We start from the raw sequence: 23,015 nt of genomic DNA, 5'->3' as shown, positions 1-23,015 counted from the left end.
TTCAGACAGTTAGTACAGGTTTTATTTACCATACATACAGTTTGCACTGCCAAGCCAGAGCCAACATCATTTCATTCAAAGCTATAGACAAACAGTACATCACATGCCAACATTTGCATATCCAGTTCCTCTAACAGTCTCACTCACGTCGCCGTAAACCTGGTTCTCTCTTGCACGATAGAAGTCACATATTTATAGACATTTACATGTGTATCTACACTCAATATCTCTACAAAGCATAGAAAAAATAAATTTCATTACCTTTATTCTTACATTATTCATTATTACATTATGTATATTTATTGATGGCAAAGCAGGGGGTTATGGTTTGACCACATGTTGCTGGATCTCGGAAAGAAAACAGTTTTCACTGCAGCTAAAAGCACAAAGCCGTCGTCCACCTGTTTTGGGACAGAGTGGACTGCGATGCGACCGGGGGAGAGAACAGGTGACTCTAATAACAACTGCTGAGACACAGCCTTCATCTGCAGTCATGTGGCAGAGCCATTAATCCAATCTTTCATGCTTTTAAAGAAAGTGTCCACGGGGAGCGTTAGAGTGAAAAAACAAAACAAAACACCCCAAAAAACAGATTCCGGTAAAAAATCACTTCCATCAGTCAGATCGTACATCAGTCTGATTGTATAAGCACATTTAACAAAGATGGGAGGAGCAAAGAGTTTAGAGAGCAGTCGTTACCCTTCCTGTAAGTTTACATGCATTTAGAGTAGATGGTTCCTTCCTCTTTCTTCTCCTCCAGGAAAGAAAAATATCCTGGGCGTCTGTTGACAGAAGGAGCATCCCTAACCCAGTTTAACCATGCTGCATGTACAGAACAGCAGTATTCATAGAGCAATGACCCAAAACGACGCTGCACGAGGCACATTTCAAAGTCAAATTTGAGCGAGTGACAGGCCGAGGACGGCCTGAGGAATCTGTATAGGAAGTAGAAGTGACGTCCTAAGATGCAGATCATTAAATTTCACCGGATCTGGCTCTACAGTGGTGCAGCAGAAGTAACAGTTTTCTTTCTTACAGAACAAAGCAAATCACAACACATTGATTCAAGAATATAATGATGACTTTAAAAAAAGAAAATTACTTTTTTTTCTGAATTCAGATCCTTTCTTTACTTACCTAAGGCTTAATTCAAGAACTGCAACATCTGAAAAAGATGCATTGAAACAAAATCTTAGGAAAAATGATACTATAGTAACAACGAATAACCGCAGCAAAGCCTGTCGCTTTAGGAAAAGCATGCAAACATGAAAGATAATAAAGCATTGGCTAAAAAATAGCTGTATTTTGCGCTAAAACCAGGCTATATAACACTGAGGGCTTTGTTGGGAGCCGAGGAGAAGACGTCAGCCTACATTGGTTTACTTTTAATAATAGATGGCTCAAATTATTTATTTATTCACCTCTCCTTTCCTCCGTCTCCCTGGTCTGTAACCTTAACTGAAAACGAGGTCAATTTGGAGGAAAGGGAGATGATGCCAGGTCCGGCTTTAGTTTAGATGGTGGGATAAAAAGAAAAAGGTTGTGGGAACGGCTGTTGTATGCAGTCTACGGTGAGGGTGCAACCACTGCAGGCAGTGTTTGCTTAGACGGCGACGCCGGTATGAAAGGATGTGGCTGGGAGAAGATGGTTATTTGGGAATGAGAGAACCTCAGTGAGGGCAGGAGGTGGCGGCTGTGATCAACTCAGTGTCGCGTGTCACTCTAAGGGTTGTTTTTGAAATTTAAAACTCTCTGCCTCGGGTCAAGGGTAAAAGGGCAAAAAGGTTGCCTAAATGACAAGTGAGTGGTGTTCCTTTGAGCACCTGTGCAGTAAACCCTAACAGCTCTGCCTCAGTGATTTGGGGGTCTGGGGTCAGATCACTGCTAAAAACTTTGTGATGAACATTTTCGGGGGGGGGCAAGTAGCTCGTTGGGATAACACTTGCTTCTGTTTCCCAACACTCTGTGGTCCATTCTGCTCATGCTCATTGTTCTCTGTTGTTACCTTGCATCCTTTCTGCACTGAAAATAACTGCACTGTTCAAAGGAATACATTTCCTCAAGCTATGGTGCTATTGTCTCCTCTTTTCCTACTGGTTTCAGGCTGGTTAGCGCCTTGCAGGGAGCATGCAAGCTAGCGAATGAGCACAGGTCAGGATGCAGGAGTTGTGGGGTGTTAGGATGGGGTCTGCTGCCACAACCGGGAGCTACTACCTCTGCAGGAAAGAAGGTGGTTTTCCCCTTCTTAACAAACTCCCTGGAGAGGCTCAATCTCTTTTCTGTTAGCCTTCAGAGAAAAATGCAGGCAAAGAATGATATTTTCTAAAATGATTTGCCTGCAGCTAAACCCATAATCACCTTTTCCATTAATTTCACACCAGGCGCTCTTTAATTTAAATCTTGATCAGTGCACACAGCCTGCAGTGGTGAAACTGGGAGATGAGTAAACGTGGCCTGGTATCACCTTTGGGACATGAGAGCTTGAGGCTTTAAAGAGGTTCACAAGCAATGTCAGGATGGAAATGCTACAAGGGCAACAAAACAAAAAGCAAAAGCAAAAGCAGGAAAAGGAGACTATGCTTCGAATTCTTTAAGTCTTTGAATGAAAAGGAGACCTTAACAGTTCTCACATTTACACCTTAAAATTGTCCATTATGTTTAAAATTTAGAGACACTACTCAGCAATAGCATAATCTTAGCAAATAAACCTGATAAAAAGTGGATGCTCCCAGCCCTCCAGGGATCCCCCCTTAAACACTTATTACAATGTTTCTCATGTACATTTAGAGTTTTGATCCTTGGCTATGAAGATATTGTTCACAATGATGATGAGCAGCAAAGCTCAAAAGGCCATTATCTAAAAACTCAATGGAACAATGGAGGCATCAGAAAATTCAAGTTTTTAGCAGCTCAAATTTGACTTTCTGGCACGTTTTTATTCCCACGAACCACAAACCACACCGTTATTGACTACTGTGCAAATAAAAGGCAGCAAAAAACGTGAGGTGTGTGGCTCTTAACGGAAGAGTTGCACTGGATGGATTTAAAGTGAGCGCCACAAAGTTACTGCTTTGTAACGAGTGTCTTAAAAGAGCGTTCTTCAGTCCTCACATGAGATGGCCTCTTGGTAAGTGGCCAAACCTCTTCAACAAGTCCAGTCCTCCTTGACTGGTAACTGTTCGACGTTGCTGATAAGTGAAGCCATTGAGAGGGAGCGCCGTGGTTCATCCGGCTTTCAGTGCTGACGTCCGCAGGTGTCGGTGCTGTCTCTCCATGTCTGCTGCAGCTGTTGGAGGTGCTGAAAGGCTCTCTGGGTGATGTTAAGACCGGGGTGGACCTTCCTCAGATTGGGCTCTCCAATCAGGGACAGACCACATAGCCCTAAGTATGCATGAAGAGGATCTGACAGAGAGGAAGAGAGATTGAAAGAGTGGAAAGAAGAAACTAGGTCAGAGATGATAACATGCATTACAGCACAAACACCTGTATGTGACAGGTCTGTAGCCTTTGCAGTACTCGTACACTGACTGATGACGCCAGAGAAAAAAAAATGGAAGCCATTTTTGCTCAGTCTCCTTCTTATTGTTGAATCATGACCTCTGACCTTAACTGAGGAAAGTGAGACCTGCAGTTCTTTAAATGATGTTCCAGGTTATTCCAGGTCACCGAGCTCTTGTAATAAATTTGCCAGGTTGGCCACTCCCAGGAAGGTTCACCACTGTTTAAAGTCTTCTCCATTTGTGGATAACGGCTCTCACTGTGGTTCACTGGAGTCCAAAAGTCTTAGGAATAGCTTTATTACCCTTTCCAGACTGACAGATGCCAGAGATTTTTTTTCTCAGCTTCTCTCGAGTTTCTTTAGATTGTGCCATGTTGTGCATGTTATTCGAGATCTGTTAGCTGGCTTCACTTTGTCAGACAGCTTCTATTTAAGTGATTTCTTGATTCACCAGGTCTGGCAGTAATCAGGCCTGGGAGTGGCTAGTGAAACTAAACCCAGCTTTCCAAAAAAAAAAAAAAGATTTTGGTTAAGCACATTTAATTTATGATTTAACAAAAGAGGGCAGGCAGGGCAGGTTAGATAACCCGAGTAAGTAAAAACAAAGCCATCTTTGTCTAATGCTAAAATGTGTTTGATGATCTGAAACATTTAAGTGTGAAAAATATGTCAAAGAATAAGAAATGAGGAAGGAGACACATAACTAAACAGATTCAGAGTCTATACAGCACCATGAGAGCTGTTGGCATTTTTTGCACCATCATAATATTCTATCTGCAGTATCAAGATGAGCTGGTACTGTTACTAGCTTGAAATCATATTACTGGGAGCTTTCCAATTTCATGCTCAAGTCTAATGTAAGAATTCAAGAAGACTACAACTATGAAACTTAACCGGCCTCTTAAGTACAGGAACAAGAAGGCAAGTAAGGTCTAGTAATGAAAAATCTCTGTATGGTCTTGAGTCCTGACGTCCGTCATAAACCCAGTTTAACCCCTGGATAAGATAAACGTGCTGGATGTCCCTTTACCCATCCATGTGCAGTCAATAAAACAAAAACCTCATTTCACATAAGAACCTTCCTCCATATGGTTTTCTTGCACTGAACCTTTAAGTAGACATAAATAATGCATGCAGGTCGCCTCTGTGGTCGTTTCACCTCCCCTGGGACGAGAGTAAAAGCTGCACGAGCCAGTAAATGAGCAGTAATTGAATTATAATGAAATGACAGATGATTGGACACAGACATTAGAATCAATCAAAGCACCATTAGTGGCATCAATCAGGAGTCAACAAGGACTCAAACTAAAGGTTGAACAGAAGAGACGTCTCCATCAGTCCAAGGTTTGAGGCGGTTTGACTGATAAGGAAATTATCAATGTCCATTTAGCAAACCGTCTACTTACCCAGAGATGCAGATGAACATTATCGTTAAAGCAGAGTCACCTCTGTTAGCTCAGTTTTAGTTACAAATAATGATACCTCTATCTGGCTCTTTAGCAGCTAAGTGCTAAATGTGTGGGTCCGAGCAGGTAGCACAGAGAACTGTGTGACAGACAACTTAAGAAAGAATCAATTTTAAATAGTATCTTTACGCACTTTGTTACTAGCAGCCTGTCAAAAAAGCATCGTTTCTTTCCATTTCTTAAGTTGAATCTACCAACTCAAAGAAAGGAAGAAAAATAGTATTTTTCCAAAAAAAAAACCAAGATGATTTCAAGGAGCTGTTAGCTCTACAACTTGGCATATCTTAGCATGGTGTGTGCAGCCTGCTCTTAAAAAGACTGAAGAAACTGGACAAATCTGAAAGTCATGTCCTTAAGAAACAGGGAAAAAAATGGCAAAAACCTGACACGGGACCAGAGATGCATCTGAACCTTCAGCTGATCCATCTACTATTAACATCAGCCATTCTTAAGGAAGGCAAACAGGCAGAGCAGGCTGAGGTGTGCTAAATTACACAGCCATCTGTAAAACATGGTTGATCTCTGTCATGGTTTGGTGCTGCATTTTAGCCAGTGGTGTTGGGATCTTGTAAAAATTGATGGAAATATAAATACAGAAAACTCTTTTTAGATTTAGATCCACATGAAAATGACCCCAAACACACTGCCAGAGTAGTAAAAGCATACCTGGATAGAAAAACCACACAATGGGGCAATATCATAGATTGGTCTCCCCAGAGCCCGAACCTCAACATAACTGAAGCAGTGTGGGATCATCTTGACAGAGAACAGAACAAAATGCAATAGACATCCAAGGAAGAGCTTTGAATGTCCTTGAAGAAGTCTGGAGAACTATTTCCAAAGACTACTTAAAGAAATGACAACAAAGCTTGCCTAATAGAGTCCAGGCTACATTGAAGAATAAATATTGTCATACCAAATATTGACTTTCGTGCTCCTCAGAATTGTACAACCTCTGTTTTCCCCTTATATCCTGCATTTCCTTTTATTTTTGAATATGTTTCAATAAATCGCTGCACCCATTTCCCGTTTTCCTAGCAAAATATAAAGAAACGAAGGGTGACTCAAGACTTTTGCACAGCAGCGTATTGATCAATGCCACTTCAAAGCACTTCCTCCAACATGAATCAGTATAAGGCTGCTTTGATCATTAAGTTACGCCTTTGGGCCACGAACTGTCTCTTGTAAGTGCTATAAAAGCAGAGACACGCGTATACAATAAAGGCAGGAGCTTTCTTTGTGACAACCATTTGGTTTGATCAAATTCTGTCACGTCATTTACAGCAAAAAAAGTTAGCTGAAAAGACCTGTGGATTTTATTTGATTTTTTTAATAAACAGCTGATATTTTGTTGGTTCAATTTAATCACTTTAAACTGGAATTTCAGCCACTCTTATCCCGTGTAATCCCACATATTCCTGTTAATCAGATTGTTAAACAGTACCTGTAGACAAACTTGGGCTGTGCCAAATGTTCAAAGTATATTTGGCTTTATTTGGTGCAGATCTGCTAAACAAATACACAACACCTTCTTTTGTTCCGGGCTATTGTTACTGTCCCATCTTCCCAAGCCAGTTCCTTCCTGTGCATGACTGCGCAACTCAAATACACACACACACGCACACAGAAGTCCAGTGGTATCTATTCCCATACTGCTGCAGTCTCTTTTATTTCCTAAAACTCTCCTTTGTACATGTATATTCACACGGCTTTGTCATCACACTGTCTACCTGCCCTGTTCACCTCATTGTTCCTTCCACCCCGTCTTCCCCTGCCTTGTTCCTGTAACGTGAGGAGCCCGATCTGCTGTGTCCTTGGCTACCAACAACAACCACCTCATCAATTACACATTACAAGGGCGAGGAAGAAAGCACAAATACGGACCAGACGAGCAACTAGACCAGTGAAGTTTAGGGTTACAAGAGCTCATCCGCTGATCTCAAATAAAACTGGCAACCACAGCTCCACCCTGACCTCCCTGTACCTGTGGAGGGCATGGAAACTGTTCAGTAAGAGAGAGAGGAAAATAAAGGTATCCTAACTGCTTACATCCACCACCTCTTATCCTTGAGATATTTAGAGCTACAGCAAAGTATAGTAACCTTAATCAAGCTTCTACAAAAATAACCTCTATGCAAACAAACAGCAAAACTGATTTCTGTAAAAACTATGGGTGGAATCCACATTAGGCTTTTGAGTAGTCGGGTACTTTTTGTACTTTACCTAATGACTACATGTACTGTGAGATGCTTACCTGGATGGCTGTCTGGCCATTTGGCGAAGCCGCCCACCAACCGATCCTGCGTGGACAGGATGAAGCTCCGGTTCTTTTCAAAGTTTGTATACTGGAACACATCTAACAGCTGGAAAATAAGGGTAAAAAGAAAAAGGAAAAAATTTGCAAGAGACTCTAATAAAACAAATGCGATGATATAAATTTAGAGCGCTGTTTATTATAAGGTTAAACTGGCTCAGTACACACTCATTTCCAAAGAAGCAGAGCAGACTGTGTTTAGAGAAGTCACACACATATGACAACATTTATTTCCACAAAGGTGAAAACCAGTGATTACAAACACTTGATATTCTCCCTCTATATACAGACATCAGGGGAGAAAAACATCAAACCTCAGTGTGAGCCATCTGCAAATATTTTGTTTGACTGTGAAATTTTAATCCTTCTGGCGCTTGACAACCCACAAATCCACTGTTTTCCTGCACTGGGTTTGTTTTTGCACAAGCGTGTGTGTGTGTGTGTGTGTATTTAGGTCAGGCTTTTAGCGTATATGGAAGTGAAGACCAACCTATGTATTAATTACCACATGTCCCGGTGTTTTATATGCTGTGCAGGCTGAAGGAAAGAAATGCTGGGACTTTTTCTGTCCCCAGCCTACTTTGTGGTCAGTTTTTCCCTCAGGGGCAAAAATATTTGTCCCTCCAGTTTGTCTTCATTGTACATTCCTTCACATCCACCATAATAATTTCGGCAACTTGCGATTGAAAAATTCAAAAACTGTGGCAAAAAAGTAGCCGGAAATGCCACGGGGACTCAACGGCACCGAGCTGTTGTAATGTAACTAGACGATGTATAGTTACATTTCCATGTCCATATCAGGTGACGCTGTAGGGTTTCAGAGGGGTTTGCGGTTTACAAGCAATTAAATCCCACAGTAAACCAGGAGTTTAGACGATGTGAGATTTTCAAAAATGATTCACATTTAGTGAATGCCAATATATTCTAAAGTGTAACATCTTCTATGCTGTAATAAAGAGAAATTTCATAAACTTAACTTCTTAAAAGGTTCTATAAATGAGACTATCGACAAGCCCACATTTTTCCCAGTGTGAACATGTAGGGTAACAGCCTCTGTAGGAGGAAAAAGAGCAGCGCTTCCTCACTGTGTGCTGCAATCTGAGCTTCCCTATTTAGTGTTTCGGTAGCCGGTTTGGCTGTGTGTCCATGTTGGTGCACAGGAATCACTTCCTCTTAAACTGCTGGTATTTTAATTTCCATTTAGTGCAGCACCCAGCTTCACTTTTAATGCATGCAAAACGGTGTCTCTATATGCGTGCACGTGTCTGTCACACTGGTCTTTACCTCCAAAGTAGCTCCCACCCAAAAGGAGTAGCATGTATCTACGGGTTTGTTCGGGCGGCCGTGGAAACCGCTCTGCTGCCTCATGATGCACCAGCGCCGGATCCGGTCCAGTTCCCGCTGACTCAGCGCCTCCTCCAGTCGACCCATCAGACACAGAGAGGCTATAGCGCAGTACGTCCAGCCGCCTAGAAACACAACACAGGCTCATTAAATTTGACTAATCTCACAATGTATTCAAACTGGAAAGCAGCGCCGGTGGTTCATATGTTTTGGTGACAAACAAGATGATTGCAGGGCACGGCAATCAAAACACAGATTTTGTATCTGTGTGTGGGCTCAAATAACTCACAGGCTAAACGTGAGACTTGCAGGAAAAGCCAGAACAATATAGATCTACATTATGTTTCACAGTATTTCAGAAAAACCTTTAGAGATGCTTTTAGAGTTGAGGGCTGAAAAACAGAGCATCATACAGCTGGACTAATACCAGCATGAGAGTTTTGATTGATTGATGATAAGCTGTTATCAGAGCAGCCATAAGCCATCTTCTACAACCCAGCTGTCAACTGCTTTCATTATCACAGCTGCTCTAGCTGACCTCCACACATGAACATCACTGCCAGCTTATCTGTGTTTGTGTGAACGTGGTAACGTGTGAAGGGGAGACACAAAGAAAAGGCGTGGTGAAGTGTTTGGGTCACGAGTGTAAATCTGCCAACATGCTACACTTGCCTATAATCAGCCATGTCTAGCTCCCTTTCTGCTTGAGGCGAAGGAAGAGGAGATAAATATAAATGTCAAACAGAACTGAGGGGAATCCTAACCATTTACTCTAACCGCAGGGTTGGGAACAATCGGCTTTATAATAAAAATAGACCCTAAAAGCAGCTTTCTGTTTGGAAAGTATAACAAATATTCACATGTGAATGTAACCTTATTTCCTCCTGTGCCAACATATACAGTGAAGTCCCAAAGCTTGAGCCAACTTTCATTGATTCATTTTAAATAATCTCGGGAGTATGTCCTTCTTGTCATTTTACTTACTAGTGGTCTTGAGCACTAGTTCTCCAGGCTTTCCCATAGTGTTTCTAAGTTCCTTTTTGGACATCAGCTGCTTTTTCCACTCATTTTCAGTCAAGTCCTTCGACCGAAACATTTTCAAAAGATGTAAAAAAAAAAAAAAAGAGGTGGCATGAAAATGAACCAAACTCACGGGATGAACTAGTGTTACAACAGACAACTTGGCAAGGAACTAATTTTAAATTGTAAATAAAAGCACATAATTTATTCTCATTTTAGTTTAATCTTCCAAAAATGACAAATATAACATAAATTGACAAGGATAAAATTGTATTTTTGGACCAACAAGGTGATTCCCAAAGTGCTACTAACCCAAAATTGGCACATTGCGGCATAGTGTGCGGTTTGACCTTAAAGAAAAAAATTAGGAAAAGTGGAAGATAAAAGAAGAAGTGGCTTGCCTAAAAAAAAAAAAAAAAACCGGAAAAATTAACTATCTACAGGAGATGAACTTAAACTGAAATTCATGTGCTTATGAAACAGGACAAAAAAAAATTCTTAAGGGAGGGGAACAGGGAGAAAAGGCTGAGCTATACTAGTGAATAACCCAGATTTGACATCTTTGTTTCAAATCATCATCGACATGTGTGGAAGTCAGGAGAGAGGTGCAACAGTGTGTCTACAGCCATCTGTAAAGCAGGGTGGAGGCTCTGTGATTTGGAGCTGCATTTCAGTCACTGCTGTTGGCAATCTTGTCAACATTGGTAAAATTACAAATGTGAAAAAGCACCATCAGCTTTTGATCCACCATGCAATACCATTTGGAAAGCATCTGATTGGCAGCAAATTCATCTTTCAGCATGACAATGAGCCCAAACACACTGATAATGCAGTTTAAACACGAGGGTGACATCTATGGAATTTCTCTGAGGTGCATTTATGAGAAAAAGGTTGTTTTCTTACCATCTTAAGAAAACAACCATGCATGGCAAGAAAAACGACAAAAGTATACCCTGCACATAGTTTTTATAATACCCCATTTTATGTATTTAACACAATTATCAGCAAAACAGTGCAAAGCAAACAGCGTGGGAGGCCTTGCTGCTGAACAAACACACTTTAGGGATGTATGGGCATCTACTCTGCATCTCTACTGATGTGTAATCAGCCTTCAGACAGAGAGTTGGCATGCTTGCAGAAGAGAGCAGAGTCTCAATGAAGGCTGTAATCACAGAGGTCGAATTTATCTCAAGGAAGGAAATCACTGAGACACACTAGAATCTGTGCCTTTGAGCGGTTTTAGATGTAATTTATGCGTTCACAGCGCCTCACAAAGCTACCACAAAATGATTTCTTCACTGTGCCAAGAAGGTGACAGTGGATGTGTTACTGAGAAGTGTGTGTGTGTATGTGTGTAAGAGCATGTAGGATGAAGGCTTTTGTGCCAGAATAACACTGTTTAATTTGAGCGGGGGAGAGCTTAATGAGAGCAAGGTACTGTATCTATAGAGAGTTACTTAAATGGCTAATCCTTTAAAGCACTTAGCACCATCGGGGACGTTCATACTCTTTACTACGACACAGGCGAACACACCCACAAATCCTTTGAGCTGATATGAACTCAAAAATCGAATCATTATTCAAAGACATTTGTGCTGCAAAGTTGATAATTTTCTTCCTCTAATGTTCACTTATCTGATAACATAAACAATTAAAATAATATCAGACTCACCATGTGACTCTCGCCCAGCTCCCTGGCCAAACCCGCTGTCATAGGACTAGAAAGAGAGAGAGAAATGTTCAAATGTGAGCAAAAAAAAAAAAAAAAAACACCACATCAGTCTTCTGAATATATATTTATTCACACTGACACCCAATTTAGTAAAAAGATTAAATACATTTGTGTTGAAAAAAAAAATCTATGTTTTAACTACACATCCATCTTTTAATTCAAAAAGCTGCAGTAATGAACAAACGGGCTCTGTGGCCTCATTTTGAGATTACAAATGAGAACCAGGGTACATTTCACAAGCCCAGATAAGGTTACCCTGTTGTTTTAAAAGAAGCTGAAACTGTCATGAAACATGACAGTTTTCTACACATATTTATGAAAAATCGCCACCTGCTACAATAGGCAGCTCATACAAAATTCACAATAAACGACAGGTGGTACGCGGGGAAGTCCAACAGTAATTTGTCCCTGTGTATGATCTGATCACGCCTCAACAATAAGGTTTGTAAATGGATACGTGGCTGCTCATAAACAGGCCCTCTGATACATAACCACCCACCATCCACTGCTTCTGGCATACTTACATTCACGAATAATTAACCTGCTATGCAAAAAAAAAAAAAAAAAAAAAAATTGGTATCCATCCAAAAGTATGAAGCCTGTTATCAACACACCAGTGAAACAATGATAAACTGTGTAATAAAAGCCACTTGTGCTAACTGCCAAAATTATATGAGCATGTCCTGATACAGAATCAATTTACAGATTTAGTGGAACCAGGATTGCTTCGAGGACTTGAGCTCTTGATAAAAATATCAGTTTGGTGCAAAAAATGTGTTTTCCCTCCTGGTCGGGTGGGGGGAAAGAACACTCTGCTACAGCTTTAAGACCACACCGCACTGCTCAGCCCCCTCCGTTTATTATAAATGAAGTATTTCTCGGCAGAGTGCCACCTACTGAAGGTGGGTGGCCTGTTCTTCTCATTCAAATGTTGCCGCGCTGCTCTGAATGGTGCACAAATAGCGGTGTTGTTGTTTACTGCTGCACCCAGTTATCAGGAAGCTACATTTCACACAAATTTACAATCTTATTTTTTAATTTTTTAACATCTACTCACCAAACTTCCTCGGATGTATTCAATGGCCTTTTGGATGTCCATGCCTGACCAGTTGTCCAGCATGTAACAGATACTGGCTGCACAGTAGATAAAGCGTATATCATTCTCACTTCCTTCTGGCACTGCGTAAAAACTGGAAAAAAGAGGAAGCAGTAAAGGCAGATGAGCTACATACACAACTGGAAATAAGCCTGCTGTCCATACTGAAGATGTATATAATACTGAATTTGATTTTTATAAAGCTTCTCAGATAAAACTGCTAAGGCATAGTTTGTGCCGCTTTAGGGAGCTGGCAGTCGCAGAGTAAACACTTATTTGTCATGTGTTTGTTCAGAGGTTGCTGATTAATGTTGCTAACTGTTGTTTTTGACCTGTTTTTTTAATCATTAGTGAGGCGGCTGTTACTTTTCTTAACACGAAGTGAACTTGTCAAAGATACTGGCAGTTGTTGGCTACCATTGTCGCCCTTATGAATGGCGGGCGTGCCAAAAGTTACATGTACATTGACAATAAAAGGCTATTCTATTCTATGCTACAGAGAGCAAAGATATTTTGCAGAAAAAGTAAGATGTGAGATCTAAGCTCACGATCCATCACAGGTCGCAGGTTATTGGCTGTAAAACAACACACGTGACCTCAGCCTTGACCGAAATTTGGTTGAACACCTAGTAGGTGGTCACTGTGTTCAAGTGTCACTAAAATCTGATCAATATTCTTGGAGGACTAGTGAATCTTCTGAAAATGGAAAAACACCCACAAGTTCGATTAAATTCTGGCCGACTTATAGGAAGAGTGGATGTTTGGCAGACGTCTGGCCACGGCACTGGCTCATCGGTCATTTGACCAGATGAGCCAAAATCCTCTCGATCGCTTTGTTGCCCGTTTCGTTTTCTTCTATTCTAATTCCCGCACCGATCCAGTGATTGTTTCTGCGTTGTGGCAGCACGCCTCAAGCACAGCTATAAATAGTTACAGGGATGTGGTGACGTCACAGTTCCCACGAGCAAAGACCAATGCCAACAATAATTCCGCTTTAGGAAGGTTTATCCTGCTGTGATGGTTAGAAGAGAGTCGTTAAATTTATAGAACAGGGGCATCAAACATAAGGCCCTGAGGCCAGAATCGGCACGGCAAAGACTCTAATTTGGCCCACTGGATGAAAGAGGGTAGAGCTGGGCGATATGACCCAAAATTCATATCTCAATATTTTTTACCTGGATGGCGATATAAGATATATATCTCGATATTTTTTTTTTAAGCCATAAAGTAAGAACAAAAAGAGAGTTTTATGAGCATTTATTAAATAATAATGTTTTCTTTTATTTATGGAGCAATGTTTCACAGCAGCTCTATTCCCAACTTCTACTGCGTGACTGACAGCCTTGAGTTTGAAATCCTCTTTGTAACCATGTCTCTTAACAGGTGCCATTTATGGTCCTTATACACAGTACGGTGATATTACGTTGAAGCACAGTACGTATCACTCCGCGAGGCTCCTCGGTAGCCGTAATGCTCCGACATTCCATCAAGCGGTGCAGCTCCGTAGCTTACCAAAGTCGTACTAAAACATTTTTTGACAGATTGCGGAGCGCTGTGTACCACATAAAATCGGTTCGCGGCCATCAAGCACAACCAGAATTCATACATAAGGCGCGCTGTCAACTTTTGAGAAAATGAAAGGATTTTAGGCTGTGCAGCGCCTCTGGGCTGCATGGGGTTAGCGTGGTTAGCTCGTTAACACGTTGACGCCGTCCAGCCCCACACACGGGGCGATGCGCAGTAACTTGTTAACGGAGATTTGCCGTGTCCATCTTGTCGCTGCCTGCAGGTGAAACGATGGGGGAGGAGGGGGAGTTGTGTTCAGTGAAGGAGAGGCGAGGCCGAGTAACGTTGCGTAAAGACAAAAGTGGACGAAAGAGAGGCAAACTTGTGGCTCCACAACTATAATTATAACGTAACATAGACTGTATCGATATAAAGGATATTGTCACATCTTATATCTCGTATAAAAATATATCGATATTTTTTTAAAAACTCGATATATCGCCCAGCTCTAAAAGAGGGCATAAATTTTGGACTTTTAACTGTAGTTTTGCATCTTTTTTCCACTGATAAAGACCTCTCCTATGGCCATTCATACTTTGTCAAGGTAACTAAGTAACAGATAAACAGCTGAATGACAGAACAGTCCCTTTTTTCCACCATCTACTGTTTTTTCTGTTTTTACAGTGGTTTTCACAGTAAACCAAAACTAAATGCATTTAGGCTTTCTGTCTTATAATTACAGGACATTTTCTGTAGTTTTATATGTTCATTTCTAACAATGACATCCCAGGAAGTCATGCTGACTGATTCCTTTCATTTACACCAGCACCATTTCTTTATCATGTAGAAGCACTGAGACATACTGATCAAACTGCACTTCTTTTTTAATAATACCATAAGATAAGATATCTCAGGGAATAAATGTGCAGCTGAACCTCTTTACACAAACAGAAAGGGACGTTTCACTGGTCTACCCCACTAAAGATTTGCAAGAGTTGTATTGTTTTCTTGCTGTACAATCTGTTATCAGGGTGCCTGGAGACTTGCACACAGAACTGCTACTGCAGAATCAAATGTGAGTCAGTCCGTGTTAAGGCTGCTTGTTGTCTCCACCACCTCAGGTGTATTTAATTCAAGCTGCTGAAGGAAATCAGAGCGTGTATGTGTGTGCGGGTGCACTCTGACCTGCCATCCTCCAGCTGCAGTGCCCGCAGACCAGCCAGACAGGCCTGCTTGTTAACCCGGCTCAGGTCATCTCCAAGTATCAGCAGTGAGCACAGCCCAGTATAGGTCATAGCTACATGGCCACTGTCATATGGATGGAGCACACCTGGGCCCTGGAGAAAACATCAGCAGGAGATATTATTTTTACCACTGAAGCTGTACGGGAAGAGATTGTAGACAGAATGGTAATAGTTCTGACTACTAATCCTTCAGCTGGAGGGAAGAATAACAAAATATTTGGAGCCGGATTACCATAAATATAGAAAACAACAGAAAAATATGGATAATAGTAGTGAAACCACCTCTAAGACTAATGCAAAAGAAGGTGATGCTTTAGTTTTTACAAAACATAACCGCAAAAAACATGCTGGGGTGGGCGATGGCTGTACCTTAGTGCTGTAAGGGATTCCAATATGTGATGATCCCCGAAACCCACATCGACTTAGGTTGGATTCTGAAAAAAGACAAGAGTGGAAGGAAGAGCAGATATTTAACAAAAGGTCATCACTCTAAACTGGTGAAGAAAAACTGGGACAAAGAAAGCATTACTAGATTTTTTTTAAATTCTCAAAAAAAAAAAATAAAATAAAAAAGAACACTGCTGCCATCTCCTGGTTATGACAGAAACACCACTTACAGTGGACAGCATGCTCCAGCAGTTTCAACATATGATAATTAAACAGTTGTTACATGTCGCACATTTATCACTATTACATCTACAGATCATTATGCTCTGAGTGGCAGGTGCTATTCTTACTTATTGTTGAGTTTATACTTGCTGCGCAACACCTTTATAATATTACTGATGCATAAATATAAAGATTAAATCACTCGAAACATTTGCAGTTTCATGCCAGAGATCTATTTCCATACCAATGATACATTAGGAAATCTCGAGTGCCTCCTGAGTTGTGTTTTTTACACCTAATGACAAGAAATCAATGTGACGCCAAACATATGGCAGCAACAAAACCGAGACCAATCAGGCATGGCTACCCCTCTGTAATTTATGTTGATGGCTTGAATAATTAACTGAATGGGCATCTAAACAGATGGCACAGATTGGCTTGTTAGAGACAAAAAAACCCAAGTCATTAAAGATTTAGAGTCCAACTTTCCCTGACGAATGACGGTACAGTTGTAACAGGGTAAGCGAGGAGAACACCTGGAAGTCGGTATCTGTTTCATAATCCAGACTTTCAAGTTCGACAGCTTTGAAGTTGACAAACATGAAGAGAAAAACCTGAAATGTATCCTGGGGTAAAAATCTTAAAAAGGCAGAAAGCTGAACTTCCCAAGAGCCCATCAATCCCACAGTAACTCAGTCTCTCTGTAATATCCTGATGATATCTTAGGGACTACGCACTAACCCTCACCCCCTACCAGCATCCCGTTTGCTAACAGCACCAGAGATTGATGATGAATTCCATAATTTTCAAATCTTTTTGATTTATTTTCTAGTGCAGTTCAATTTAGGTACTAAACTAGTTAAACTTAACTGTGGAATATTACACCAAGGAAACAGGGTACAAGTGTAGGCAAAGATGCAATGCCTGATTAATGCATTCAGGAAATAACTAGTTACTCTGACAGCTGTATTGACCTACCACTTAATGTTAGCCTTTGTTAAAAATAATATTCTTACTGGCAATGATTTTTTTTTTGCACTGCCAACTGCTAAATAGTTATAAAAGTAGGAAAATGTGTGACTTACGATCCTCAGTAGGCAGAACCTGTAGTGAGTAGATGTACTCAATCATGACGTTCCGATCAATCACATCTAGGGCATCCAGCACATCCAGACCAGACAGGGCGAAAAACACGATGGTCAACCTAGAAACAAGGTGAGATTTTACATTCATTTTTACTTATTACCAACATATTCGTGAGAATGCAAAAAATCAGAGGCAATGTAAGATGTGGTTTATTGTAGTGGTGTGCGGCTCGATACTGAAATATCGATTCCTCCGATACCAGTTATTTATGTTCTAGAATCGATTCTCATATTAAAATATCGATATTTTAGTAATTTGTGGTAAATTTGTAGTTTATCATTAACAGGAACACAGCGGAAAGAAACTATATCATTATGATCATCTAAATTGGAAGGAACTACTTCCTCTCCCACCTTTCATAGTCATATGCGAAATACGGCTGTATAAATGTGCGGCAGCCCCCATGGTATGCGCACTCACAACAATGGCTGAGCGTAAACTGAGCCGTGTGTGGACGTATTTTACCTCCACAAACAGCCAAGACGCGGTTTGCGATACATGTTGCAAGACAGTGAGGTGTTGTGGCAACACCACTAACCTGGTCAAACACCTCAGAGTAAATCATATGAGAGAATATGACGAGCTTATGTTGAGGCGAACTAAAGACGAGGAGAGGAGAGGGACAGGCGCTGCTAGGGCGAGACAGACGTCTCTCGAAAATCTTAACACTTTCAGCTCCACCTCCTGTTTTCTAGTTAGTGCCACCGTTACTAAACCATATATCACAGTAGTTCTCATTACCATCTTGTAAATCTTACCTTTCACTCTTTCTGCTATCCTGACACTCACTCCACCCTGCCTGCACTCTCTTCTTCACCTTTTATTGGACTGTTCATCGCTTTGGATGGTTGATGTCAGGTACTCATTTTCCTTCACTGTTACACCTCCTTCTCTATCATTCACACACATTTCTTCCATTTGCGCAATATCTCCAAAATTAGAAACATCCTGTCTCTAAGTGACGCTGAAAAACTAGTTCATGGATTTATTACTTCTAGGCTGGACTACTGTAATTTGTTATTATTAGGATGTCCTAAAAACTCCCTGAAAAGTCTTCAGTTGATCCAAAATGCTGCAGCACGAGATCTCACAGGGACTAGCAAGAGAGAGCATATTTCTCCTATATTGGCTTCTCTTCACTGGTTCCCAGTTAAATCCAGAATTGAATTTAAAAACCTGCTCCTCACATACAAGGTCTTGAATAATCAGGCCCCATCTTATCTTAATGACCTTACAGCACCCTATCACACCATTAGAGCTCTTCACTCTCAGTGGAACCAGCTCCCAGTTTGGATTCGGGGCAACAGACAACCTCTCTACTTTTAAGATTAGGCTTAAAACTTTCCTTTTTGATAAAGCATATAGTTAGGGATGGACCAGGTGACCCTGAATCCTCCCTTAGTTATGCTGCAATAGGTGTAGGCTGCTGGGGGATTCCCATGATGCTTCTTCAGTCACCTTTTTCACTCATTGTGCATTTATACACCTCTGCATTTAATTATTAGTTATTATTAATCTCTGTCTCTCTTCCACAGCATGTCTTTCTTCTGTCTTCATCCATTCACCCCCAACCGGTCATGGTTCTTTGTATTATTGTAGGGTCTTTACCTGACAATATAAAGCACCTTGAGGCAACTAGTTTGGCGCTATATAAATAAAATTGAATTGAACTGAAATATTCCATCTTGCTTCTGTTGACTTTCATTACTCTTTTATGGAGAGCATATATCAATCACCTGCTTCGTGTTCTTACTTCAGATCACAGCCTAGTTAGCCAATTAGCTCATACCTTAGGCTTCCCGTACAAGCAGATTGGCCAAAGTGGTAAAGATGAGGCTAACACAACAGGGTACGTGTTTGTTTCATTCTTTCCTGATTTTCTATAAATAACGTCTCACACACTCATGGGGATGGGTACCGGGGTTGTGACAAAAAGTGATTGCCTGCCAAAAAGTGATTTCCAATGTTTCTGTGTATTTTTTATGTGTAATATCTTTACATATGTTGGTAAATAGACTTCGGTGAACAGGGTTTATAAAGGGGTTATATACAGAATTTAAAAATTATCTGTTTTTTCAAGTATCTTTACAAGTCTGTATTATTGTACTTACATTATAACCAATCCAGTCCTTTATCCCCACTTAAAATATTTTTACAGAACTATTGTAATATTTGCTGCCATTTCTGCTGCCCCCATGGCCAACTTACTCTTACAAAAGACATTTTTAATGTTAATGAGAATTTTTGAACTGCATAAATAAAGGTTATATAAAAGTCACTGCCAAAAACTGACTGCGGTTTGTACCTTGTTACACGAATGTTGTTTGTGGCTCAAGATGATTTCATGTCATCCATGAGGGATGCATTTGACATATGTTTCACATATTATAGCCCAACAAGTTACTTATAGCAGTTTAAATACGAGCAATCAGTTTTTGGCAAATACCGGAAATCAGTTTTTGGCAGACAATCACTTTTTGGCACAACACCGGTATCCGGTGCCTGACATAAACGGTAGTAACCAGACCGAAACGCAGCGCACATTTCGGTGCTTTATTTTTTCCTGAAATGTCATACACTTTGGATTCTAGCCAATCATTTTACCTTTGCAAGCGTAGTAGGCGGGCCCAGGTACGTACGTTCTTTCAGAGCAGAGCTACAGATTAAAAATGCCCAAGGCAAAGCGGTCAAAGGTCTGGCTGTACTTCACAGCAAAAGATGCAAACTCAGCAGCCTGCAACAAGTACTTTAAGGTGATACTGTGCAAAAGAGGTAACACCTCGAATCTGATGAAACACCTGGCGACGCATAGCGTTTTTTTAAAAGCTGAGAAATGCACCGTATTTGATAGCTTGCTGCGAGACCTCAAACCGGCACATCTACTGCGGGTGTGGTGCCTGTTATCGGACCGGAGTTGGCAACATCCCCCAAGAACCCGAAGAGGAGAGTCCTGGCCCCTAGCCCTGCCAGTGTAGCAGAAATGATGACGGATGATGATGGCAGCAGCAGCCGTTCTTCTCTGCGTGAGTAGCTTAATGTTGTTCGTGTGTAATTTACGTTGAGTAGGCTAACCACGTTATTAAATTAATGCATGTAAGATGAACTAGCAAACACCGTTGTAGTTTTTTTTTTTTTTTTTTAAACCTGTCCCGTTTGGTTCTTTTGCCATCAGAATTATTGTCTAAAGGCGAAGAATGATGCCCAACGGATTTACTTTACCAAATGGACCATCCCAGCCTTGCCGTAATGGTCCATTTGATTTACCTTTTATTGTTTATTTTATTTTATTATTTTTTTTACTTGCTAGATACGGGACAGGGGAAAAGAAAAGGGAGAAAGAAAGAGGGGGGAAAAAACAAAACAAACAAAAAAAAAAAAACAGCGGAGAAGAGGGACGGGGATAAAGGGCAAAAAACAAAAACCAACAAAATAAGCAGACAAAAAATACATATATCGATCACCTGGATCACCTGTTGAGAAAGAAAAAAGAAAACAAGCAGAAGAAAACGAGAGTAATAGAATAAACAACATCACAATGATATATGGGAATATAACACTACATACTTAATATTAAACATTATTGTGCAGCACGTAAGATCGACAGCGCACAGTGTGCTTTGAGGTAGGAGCCAAAAAGGGTGTAGTTTGTGTGTGTGATCACCCGTGTGTACACCTGTGAGCATGAGCGCGCTTGTATTTAAAAGGTTCCTTAATGTAATGATCTGCTAGAGGGTGTGGGGGGGCCACAGTCCCATCCTCCAGGGCATGAAGCAGGTATGGAGGAGATCAAAACTCCAGACATCCAGAGGCCCCCAGAACACAAGAGACCAAGGAAGACCAACAGAGGGGCAGCCGCGCCACTGTCCCAGAAAGAGCTGAGGAGAGTCCCAGATGAGGGATCACTCAGCAGCCGCGGAGCAGAAGCCAGGGGGGGTTGCAGTGACGTGCCCGTGAGCTCCGCCGGCAGCCAGCTGTGCCTGAGTGACCGAGCCCCAGGCCGAGAGGCCGAGGGCACCCCACCCCCGAAGTGGCCCGAGCGAGCCCCAGGTTCCAGGCCCCGATAAGCAGCCACCAAGGAGTGAGCCGGTGTGTACCCGGACGCCCACCCCCGGACACAAAGAACCACCAACGCATCGATGTCTGAGGGCGTCTGCCACCGGCAGGGGAAGTGGTGGGGGGAGATAGGCCTCCAAACCTTGGAGGGCCTGAGATGTCCCCAGAGAGGTGGCGTCTGATACCCAACCTGACATATAGACACAGACATACAGGCACACTCAAATACAAACATCCATTCCCACCCTCATGCTCTCATAGGCAATTACTCCACACTCAACCAACGTGGAGACAGACATAAAGAGACGCTGTACACACAATCACACTCCCCAAGCGTACTCTAAGAACCGGGTCTAGGTACCCTTGCCCCTGGAGGGGGAAACTGCACCCAGACCCAGGTGGTGTTACCCTTTTCCCTGCAGTGGGGAGAAGCAGACTGCCCCGACTCCGCAGCAGCAGGGAGGCCCCACAAAAGAGGTAACACCTCGAATCTGATGAAACACCTGGCGACGCATAGCGTTTTTTTAAAAGCTGAGAAATGCACCGTATTTGATAGCTTGCTGCGAGACCTCAAACCGGCACATCTACTGCGGGTGTGGTGCCTGTTATCGGACCGGAGTTAGCAACATCCCCCAAGAACCCGAAGAGGAGAGTCCTGGCCCCTAGCCCTGCCAGTGTAGCAGAAATGATGACGGATGATGATGGCAGCAGCAGCCGTTCTTCTCTGCGTGAGTAGCTTAATGTTGTTCGTGTGTAATTTACGTTGAGTAGGCTAACCACGTTATTAAATTAATGCATGTAAGATGAACTAGCAAACACCGTTGTAGTTACATGCGGTTGTCTTCTTATTTGATGGCAGATACTCCCTTCACCCTGGCCAAAAAGGCTAAAATAACCAAAGAAAAAGTGGGAAACAGCTAAACATGAGAGGTTTTTGGACAAAGTTTGTGTTTTTCCCCATTGTTTAAGCACTGCTTCCAGCAAGAGTGATACAATATATGCCCTATAGCTGCAGAAGGCTAACATTATCTTTTTACAAAATAACAACATAACATGTGAGGTTTTTGGACAAAGTTTGTGTTCTCCATTCTTTAAGCACCGGTTCGAGCACCGTTTAAGCACCGGCACCGTTTCAAAAGTACCGGTTTGGTATTGGTATCAGACAAAACCTAAACGATACCCATCCCTACACACTCACACAGCTAAAAACATTCAGAGGGTATAAAAAAGGGCAGGGGGGCACCTATATACTAACTCTTTAAAATGAATGAAACCTAAAAACGCCTCATCAAGCAAATATCTTCCCTATGATTTGTTTTCTAGTGTCATTTGTAGTACTTACTTTTCATTTCATTTATTCTGCTTAAATTATGGTAAACCTCTCAGTTCATTCTACATTAGAGACACATTTTCTTTATAGCGAAAGACTAGTTTATAGTTTGTAAAGCGGCGTTTTCCGTTAATTAAATAAAATAGTTGAAACACATACAGAGTTAATATTCAAATTTACAAATTACAGTTCGCTGCAACAGTTAGGTGAGACCAATTCCTTTGACTATGATAATAACACGACCTATCACTTAATAATAAACACCTCACTGCACTGTGTTAATACATCTGTTCATCTGCCATAACTTGGCTAAGCTGGTGCTTGCAGTTATGCTATGCTACTAGCATTAGCCTCCATTCAAAACTGCTTGTGAAGACCACCTAGCTTAGCTGCTAGTGAAGTTCTTCCACAAAACACACAAACTAGAGCATCTTTGTTCATTTCGGTGAACTGACCTGGTCGTTTCCAGCGAGGCGTATCTCTCAGGTAACACCTGAAGTGTTCGCTGAAAGAATCGTACATGCCGATCTCTTAAAAAGTCTATTTGCTCAAATTCTTCAAACTCGTTCTCCTCTTCCGCCATCTTTGCTTTCGCACCTATGAGAATCCTTTTCCGGTACGTTTAAGTTTCAAAATAAAAGCTCATACTACTTCGA

The 23,015-nt window shown here is 41.5% G+C and overlaps 1 protein-coding gene across 1 annotated transcript; it reads right to left on the bottom strand.

Moving 5' to 3' along the window:
- Positions 1-22,992, bottom strand: pggt1b (protein geranylgeranyltransferase type I, beta subunit). The gene is made up of 9 exons (XM_063489606.1): positions 22,815-22,992; positions 16,916-17,034; positions 15,591-15,655; positions 15,163-15,314; positions 12,433-12,565; positions 11,316-11,361; positions 8,564-8,748; positions 7,220-7,328; positions 1-3,402 (listed from the first exon to the last, which is right to left on the bottom strand). Exons 1-9 carry the CDS (start codon positions 22,940-22,942, stop codon positions 3,236-3,238), a joined length of 1,104 nt encoding a protein of 367 aa, XP_063345676.1. The 5' UTR covers positions 22,943-22,992; the 3' UTR covers positions 1-3,235.
- Between the last annotated feature and the right edge of the window lie 23 nt (positions 22,993-23,015).

The sequence above is a fragment of the Pelmatolapia mariae genome, linkage group LG12 (assembly GCF_036321145.2).
Source record: "Pelmatolapia mariae isolate MD_Pm_ZW linkage group LG12, Pm_UMD_F_2, whole genome shotgun sequence".
NCBI classification, from domain to species: domain Eukaryota; kingdom Metazoa; phylum Chordata; class Actinopteri; order Cichliformes; family Cichlidae; genus Pelmatolapia; species Pelmatolapia mariae.
Note: the sequence above shows the minus strand (reverse complement) of the source record. Positions and strands in the feature narration are given on the sequence as shown.

What these genes read in the sequence shown, in the direction of transcription:
- pggt1b (XM_063489606.1), bottom strand. Translation starts at nt 22,942, where the DNA reads ATGGCGGAAGAGGAGAACGAGTTTGAAGAATTTGAGCAAATAGACTTT. An exon ending in CTGCAGCTGGAGGATGGCAG is followed by an intron (nt 12,566 to 15,162) that starts GTCAGAGTGCAC and finishes TCTTTTTTCCAG; the next exon opens with TTTTTACGCAGTGCCAGAAG. An exon ending in AATACATCCGAGGAAGTTTG is followed by an intron (nt 11,362 to 12,432) that starts GTGAGTAGATGT and finishes CTCTCTTTCTAG; the next exon opens with TCCTATGACAGCGGGTTTGG.